At 47.2% G+C, this 8,196-nt stretch overlaps 1 protein-coding gene across 1 annotated transcript; it reads left to right on the top strand.

Moving 5' to 3' along the window:
- Nucleotides 1-7,507: 7,507 nt before the first annotated feature.
- On the top strand, nucleotides 7,508-8,097 carry COCCADRAFT_45437 (uncharacterized protein; the record flags this gene model as incomplete). The annotated part of the gene is made up of 2 exons (XM_007720407.1): nucleotides 7,508-7,634; nucleotides 7,688-8,097. Coding segments are annotated over 2 exons (537 nt in total), but the record flags the coding sequence as incomplete, so codon positions are not given.
- Nucleotides 8,098-8,196: the final 99 nt, after the last annotated feature.

The raw sequence follows: 8,196 nt of genomic DNA, 5'->3' as shown, positions 1-8,196 counted from the left end.
CGCAGAGCGTTGGGTTGGGTTGGGTGGGGCGTTCAGCTTACTGATGTTTCCAGCTTACTGATAGAACACGTTAACTGGACAGCGCAAGAAGTATAATTCATAGTAGATCATCATGGTGATTTCGGGCGGTTCTGCTCCTGGTTTCTCTTGCTTCGGGCCCTGTCGGTGCAATGCCGACAGTTGCATGTGTCTAGTCTTCTGACCAAGTTATTTTCGCAAATGCACGTGTTGCTGCTGATGACATCAAACTCAACGAGACAAATCGAATGTTAAAATGGGCATGAATCTTGTTGAAGAAGATCGTGCTGTACGCGGCTCAACGGTTGAGGTGTTCAATCAGAATCTGGATTGCAACAAAAGGATTCTGACTGTCGTCAGTACATGTCAGAATGAGATTTCACTGGCACTTAATTTTCTTACAGAAGAGGGAATTTAATAGCTCTATCTCTCTTGTAACGTATTGTATTGGCTCAAATGTGGGACGGGATGAGTCTCACATGTTGATCAGCGAAATAGTAGCATAATTAACGCCTTCTTCGAGAAGCATCCAAGAAAAGTATTTTAGCTGTTCATAAAAAGGTTCTACGATCAGATATATGTTTGCGCTCCTTGCTTGGCTGGTTACTGTGCCCGTAGTCAGGCCTGTATCGGATGTACAATTTCAATTTACTTATCTTGTACGCCTGTGCGTTCATCCCCATCAACTTCTTAAACCACAGTCAGGCCATTACAGATAAACGGAGTTATCAGGACTCTTCATCTTAGCCTAGCGATCAGTCACGTAACAAACACCAGTATATCCACTTGATCGCTAATAGCAGTGAACTAGAGGAACGAGCCAGAAGAGCCAGATCAGTGGGTAACCGGAGGAGGCAGAGTAGCGGGTCATAACAGTATTGGATAGATAGAGCAATCGTAATCCAATCCAAAATCCTCATTAACTGAATTCACAGGCTGTTATTGTATTATTTTGGAATATCTCTGATCCTAACCCTAACCCAAAGGTTGGCCCTAACCCTAAACCTAACCCTAACTCTGACCCTGACCCTGCACTTAACCCTGCCTCGAGCCTTGACCTGAAACTCACAAATTCTTTCCCCCACCCCAATAGAAGATACAGCAATAAGATGTAGAGGTTGACATTTCCCGAGGGAATCGATCTGCTTAAATAGCTTGAGGTGGCCACAATAGTTAAAGATGCCCAAAGCTGATATGCCCAGAATACTGGAAGCCTCAGGAACCGCTATTGTTATCAAAGCTTATTGTAGTGCCTGGAACAAACCTCTGAGACTAGAGAAGAGCTCAAGATATTCATGACATGGTCAGCAGGGCTTGGACAACACGACAGCCCAATGGCGCATCTTAATCATCATAGAATTAGATTACTTTAGAAAATCTGATCCATCATACGTTTATATCATTATATAAAACACGTCATCATCCAAGTCCTACCACTTCCATTCTCCCTTCCTGGGACCAAAGTACTCGCCTTCGGGAAGGATCTTGCGGACGGCTGCTCCGGCTCCATCAAGCGTAGTAGTGACGATAGTGGTGCCCCAATAGTCGGGCATTGCAGCGCCGGGAAGCTGAACGCAGAAGAAGATCACAATAGCGCAGATGGCAAGACCGACATCCATACCAGCCGAAGTGACGTAGTTGTACTGCATCCACCAATTACGGTACCTGTCCTTGATGAACTTGTTGAATATGTAGCCGATGAGAACCCACGAAAGCTGTAATCACATTAGTATTTTATACTTCTCACTAAAAAAAAAGGATGGGCGGAGGAAGGGCGGATATACTGATAACTTACAATGTTCATGGGTGTATACGGAGGTACGTAAGACAGAGAGGCGAAGATAAGTGGCGGACTGATTTTGCGAATGAAGCTGACTTTAGGGAACATACGGGAAGCACCGTAAACCAAGAATGGAGTGCCAAAGCCCACGAGCCACATCCATTGGAGGTCCTTGTAAGTTGAGTCTCCGGAGAACAAGTGCTTGGGACCGACAGCACCCCAGATGACACTAGCGTTGTAGAAGGTCTTGATGTAGGCACATGTGAATGATCCGGATGCCAATGGGGTGCAGACGTTCTTGATCGCGCCCAGAGCCCATTCGATGGTGGCGAGCTGGCACAGACAAGACCAGATGGTAGCGACGAATTGCGCGGCGAATAGCGAGCGCTGGGGAACGTGCATGTAGTGGCCTATCTTGAGATCCTGGCAGAAGTATAGTGCCTGAGTCATGACGATGTAACCGAATGTCTTGAACATCATCATGGCGATGGGGTGGCCTGGTTGTACATATCCGATGATGAACTCAGTGAAGACATTGAGACCCATTTGGATGTTGGTGAAGGCCTGAATGATGCCAATGGGAATGGTCCATACGGTCGCAATCACGAGAGATAGGATGACGGAGTACCACTTCATGCCAGTAGGGTAAGCGAGAGCGGATACAAAGGCAAAGGCAGTCATAACAGCGAGTAGTGCAAGGTACCACCATGTGGGTACTGTCTTGTACTTTCGCATAATCTTCATATGAACATCGTCCAGTTCACCAGATGTGGACCTCCAGCGGCGCCAGATTTCGGCACCGTGGAAGAGGTAGGTGTGACTGACTAGTGCAGCGATACTAGCAAAGTTCAGTCCGTAGTTGAGTGCGTTAGTAGGAGACAAGAAGAGAGGCGAGTACGCCTCATATTTGGCAGGGTCAACAGTGTGTTCAGGAGTGAGAATCCTGGAGGTGTTGTAGATTTTGCCAGTGTTGTCAAGAATACTGTTTTGCGAGATTGACACGTAATCGCCATACCAAGTGTTGGTAAAGCTCAATGCTGGAATAATGATCCAGACAAAGAAGACAACACCGATTAAAGTGTTTACGTGTGCATACCATGGACTAAGTAGCGGGCTGTTGAAGAAGGAGTTGATTTGTGCCCAATCGAGAGTAAACCCGGTAAACGGGAAGCCGAGTGCAAGACCAGTGCTTTGTCCAAAGAGTTGGTTGACAACAACATTATTGGGCTTGGCCCAAGTGACCCAAGCAAAGTAGCTGAATGCAGGAATGATCAAGTCTGGGAGCCAAGACCAGACGAACATACCGATCATGACGTACATGAACATTCGGTACCGCGAGATAGACCAGCCGTTGGTGGTCGTAGGGTCAGTCGGCCCATGGTCATGGAGAGCATACAAGAAACCGACGTTGACGAGTGCGCCAGGCCAAATCATGGACGCAGGTTCTACAAGAAACTTTCGGACAGAACCTGCTAGACCAAACCCAAGACATTGGGTGGACAGAGCAAAAAGCGTGTTGAAGCCCCATCCGAACTGGCTGGTGTCGAATTTGTAGAACTTGCGGAGTGAGACGACGGTGTCGACAAAGTATCCAGCGCCACCACCGAAGGCAGCATTGGCCATTGCAACGATTATGACGTGCTCCTTGACATTGAAAGGTCCTGGGTTGAGATTTCCTTTGAGTCCGAAGATGCTGAACTCTTTGTTGGGAAGGACTCTTGCGAAGAAGATACCGATCGGATAGGCGATCAGCAGTACGACGTAAGGGCCGATGCTGATGAGGGGATAACGCAGCAAGAAGAGTGCGTTGACTGATGAGCAGACGGTGGTCATAAGGAGACCAATGACCCATGAGCGAATAGTGCTGGCAGGAACGTCTTCATCGTAGTTCCGTACGACAGCACGGACCTGTTGTCTTGATTAGTTCCATGTGGAAGTACTCAGACATTCTTGCAACTCACTTCCGGATATGGTGAGTTCTCGATCACCTCTCCAACGAGCTTCGACTCGCCGGTTTTGTCGTGGGCCTCAGTGGCGGCATCGACCATGTCGACCGCCTCGTCTGGCAGGTTAGGGTCCCATTTGTGTTCTTGACGGAAAGCTTTTAGACGTTGGTTTGCCTCTGCTTCGCTGATGTCGCGAACTTCCGAAGCATCGTTGCTAGATGTCTCTCCATGGGAATCATTCGTTTGTTCGCTAACAGTGACGGGGTCCTTCTCGGTGTTTGATCTCTTGAAGCCCAGCCTCTTACCAAAGCCTTTGGGCGACATCTTTTCGATCTTGGGCAGGAATAGAGAATGGAGAAGATGATCCTTGCAGAACTACCCAGGACCATGGTCCTTTATAACTGATCTTCAATGGCACGATACTTACATGCTCGACGGGTCATGGTTCACAAATGGATATAGCCTCGGCCAGCTATCAATGGAGCAGCTTCTAGATAGAGCGACGGGCACGGCACAATGGCACCAATCAGGCACCCTAGTTTGAATGATATCGGACGCGCCACGAACACTACGGCAGTTTGGGGAGGAGCGGGGTGAAGGGTCTAACTGGTCTTCGGGACACGCCGCGCAATGGATGGATATAGAGTTGTTGGCTAAGCTTTGGTGCCTTCCAACTCCAGCATAGTCGAAATTTTGGTAGCGATAGTGCAGGTCTTGATGAAGCTTAGAATATTAGGGTTCCTTGGCCACATTGCTTATGGTGTGGCGCGTGTTCCTCGTATTTCCGGTGGAGTTTCGGAAGCTTCGGCATCAAAGACCAATGGCATTCGATAACTTATCAGAAAAAGTGTGCGGGGACCGGATTGAAGGGAAGTGTGTTTGATGTCTCTCCTATAGAAATTCGAACACATGCATCATCTCTGCTGGGCGACGGCTTTGTTCGAAAGTCAGCCAACAACGGTTCCCGTATGCATGTCACCTTCGAGAGGGTGCATGGAAGCTTTCGGTGACATGGTTTGTGCCTGTACACGAGTCGAGCCATCATGTCTGCAACGAGACGCAGGCCAGTAGCATAGACAAGGAGGCAGTCCCTAGATTAGATACATGTCAACGGCCTATCACGTTTCAACTCTACCGCAACCCCATGCATTGTGGCTCCCGTAAACTGGGCATTGTCCAATGATCGATTGGAAAGAGAAGTCTATCCGGCCGACAGGTGACCGAGGGCGGTATCTAAGTATATGCCCAAGCGGGGATTGACACATCTATCGGGGCCTGTTAGATTTCGCGATGATGGTTTTGTTTATCGATAGGTTGGCTGTATGTGGATAGAAGAAGCTACTTACAGTGGTGTGCCAGCATGAAGGAACTGCAGCAGGACCCAACGGAATCCCCAGAGCTTGGACTGGAGTTCGCGATTCCGTTTTGCTCTCTCGGCTTTACTATACCTATATGGGTGGATGGTAGACTAGCTCTACGCTAGCAGCGCCATAGCTGTGCAGTGGTGGTGATTTCAGTCCGAGCGGAGCTCTTCGTTCCGTTCGATTCACCTGCCAAAGCTCCGTTCCGCAGCTCTAGTGCCGTTCACACCTACCGGGCCGATGTTACAGTTATGCGACCGAACAAGCCCCTAGTCTGGTTATCAGCAGGACGTTGGTGATGAAGTCGTCCGACCAATCTTCGATAAGAATAGTATCCGAGAGGCTGTCTCTATCCAAAGCAGACCATAAGGATGACGTTGGGTAGGATCTCATTTGTGGCTTTCGGTTTGTACTTATGTGACCGGCACATCGGAATACGCTAGTCTCGTAGCGTGCCTTGATGTGGCGTATGCTTATCAGCTGTCAGCTTCCGAGTCATGCAGTGGCCACGCGACTTCACTCCGTAATTGATAAAGGACCTCGGAGCTTTCCACCTGAGATAGGCGTACTGCATTTCGTCTGGGTTTTACCTTCCATGAGCTTGGGAAAATTTCAGCAAACTCTCTTTTTCTAAGCATAATCGTACCCAAGAAACCCAGTTTGTCGAGTTTCCTAGTTTGTGCCTCATAACCGACAACATAGATTAAGTACACCAATTACATACATACATCCCTCTAACCCCTTTTACATTCCACCCAATAGCCCCCCTTCCCCCTCCCCCCTCCCCCCTCTTCGATTTTCGCCACCTGGCTCGGCTGGCAGCACTCAATCTTGTGGCGAGTGAATTATAGTCGTGCGAATTGGCATCAGCAAATGCCTACTGTCGTGTATTGTTTGCTGTTCCTTTTAATTTGGGAGGAGAGCGCACTATTTCCTTCTATCTATGCTACGCTATTATCTCTTTACTATGTAATATCTTCCTCAAATACACTACTGACATGTAAACTGCTTGTTCTCTCTAGAAGACTAGTCTGATTACATGGACTAGTTCTCCCACGTAAAGTCGGGCCTTCACAATACAAATATAGCCACTTCCTGGAGCAGAAAATCTCTCACAGCTTACTCCTATACAATCCACGCTATTAAAATTAGAGAAATTGCATAATAAATAATATAGTTCCTTTGATGTGGTTGGAGTGTTAAACATATCTTATCTAAGGTCTAAAACGCAACTCCATCCCCGAGCTGTAAAATGATTGGACTTAGAGAAGAAGCTCTCTTCGCGTACTCAGTCGCAGTTGGTATCAGACAGAACTCCTGGCAATACTATGATGTCGGTAAAGTAACCGACACATCGGACGTCGAAGAAGGTAAACAAAAGATGGTTAGGCTCCAAGATAACCATGACCAGACACTCAAAATACATTTCGTCTGGCTCATCGTCCATGGTTTTCATGCTATAAGCCTGCTTTTGTAAGCACTTGGACTTGGAATTTCGTTCTTTCTTTAGCAGATTCTATTTCCTCTTTTGCCCCAAGAAATGTGCCATGGGTGGTGAGGCGAAACAAGCAAGCCTGTGATAGAGCGGTGTGACCTACAAAGTAAACACGTGTTAATGAATTCTTGTCTATTCTGCTAAGATTATCGCACGAAGCTATCCAGTGGGTATGTATCTTTTATTGCTAAAAGAGGAGTGTTCGAATGAGTGTGGTTCGCATCCTTCTATATACCAAAATGGTAAAGGAATGTCTAATAGCAACACAACGTGCCTTTTGGGCTGTGTGACACAGTGGGGCCCGGACTGTTGTGTAACACCAAAACGCTAAAAGGAAACTTCGAAAACCACTTTCCAGTGAAACAAAACTACGGACAGAAAATCGTTCTAAAAAGTGTCTATGAAGCGACAAAAAGCAAAACTTTACACCATGAGCAGAACTGTTTGCCGGCCAGTTAGCATTGTCCGGGCCGATCTTTTTCCAGATCAAGGTGTGCTAGACCAATCATAAATTTAATCTGTGCTTCTCAGGACTGTCACAAAAACTGGAAAGCCGGAACATAGTTACGCTAGAGGCAAAAAATATTTTTGATTGGGACAGAGATCCTATGCCACCCCTCGTATTGGGTGGGCAAAGTACAGATTTGCGTATATCATAAAAGAAAAGCCTTTAAAAAGCATCCAAATCAAGTCTTGGTATCTTTTTTTCGTGCATCACCTATGACCTGTAAATGGTTATGATTGTGTACATCTCGGTTGATGAGTTACTTGTCGCGTGGAACGCTGGGAATGATGCGCAAGAAGCAACTAGGACACTAATGATGTAAATATGTAGCCATGGAAGACTTTGTAACTAACATTCTTCAACAAACTTTCCTCAGAATTCACCCATTCACCTGTGCTTACCATGAGAGCCTCTTGTATCTATCTTACTTCCGCCTTGTGTATGGGGGCTGTTGCCTATGACACCCCGTACGCCATGAGCACGTCTGACTTTTCTGGAATTTCCGGGGACTCGTACCAGTGCGAAAATAGTAAGCAGATTCGAAAATTCAAAACAATCCGAGTTCCTGACGTATAACATTAGGAATGAAACCTTCAGTCACTTGTACGGACCCGGCACTAAACAACGACACCTGCTCGTGCACTTGCACAAACGGCATCATCTTCAACCAGCCTGTTCCATCACCTAGTCAGAACAACGGGGGCAACGATGCTTCACTCGACACATGTCAGGCGGAAAAGGATCAATACATGGAGCGCGAGCGAGAGGCGATGGATAAACTTAATGAGGCAGAACAGGCGCATGCTACTCGTGAGAAACAACTCTTAGACGAACTCACTTCGGTACGACAGGCACATGCTACCCGGGAGCGGTACTTGTTAACCGAGGCGAACACCTGCTGGCCTCTCACCCGATTCAAGTATCAGGGCTGCTACTTCGATTCCAACGACAGACTGATTAACGACTTGCTTACCAACGACAATACTATGACGACCCCACACCAACTTTTAAGCAGAAATTTTTCATCGAAACTCGTCAATTTTCTATCGGATATAGGGGTAACACGTCGCGAGAAATCGATTTACGCCAAC

Source organism: Bipolaris zeicola (genome assembly GCF_000523435.1).
Source record: "Bipolaris zeicola 26-R-13 unplaced genomic scaffold scaffold_470, whole genome shotgun sequence".
NCBI classification, from domain to species: domain Eukaryota; kingdom Fungi; phylum Ascomycota; class Dothideomycetes; order Pleosporales; family Pleosporaceae; genus Bipolaris; species Bipolaris zeicola.
This window is presented reverse-complemented; position numbering and strand designations above follow the sequence as displayed.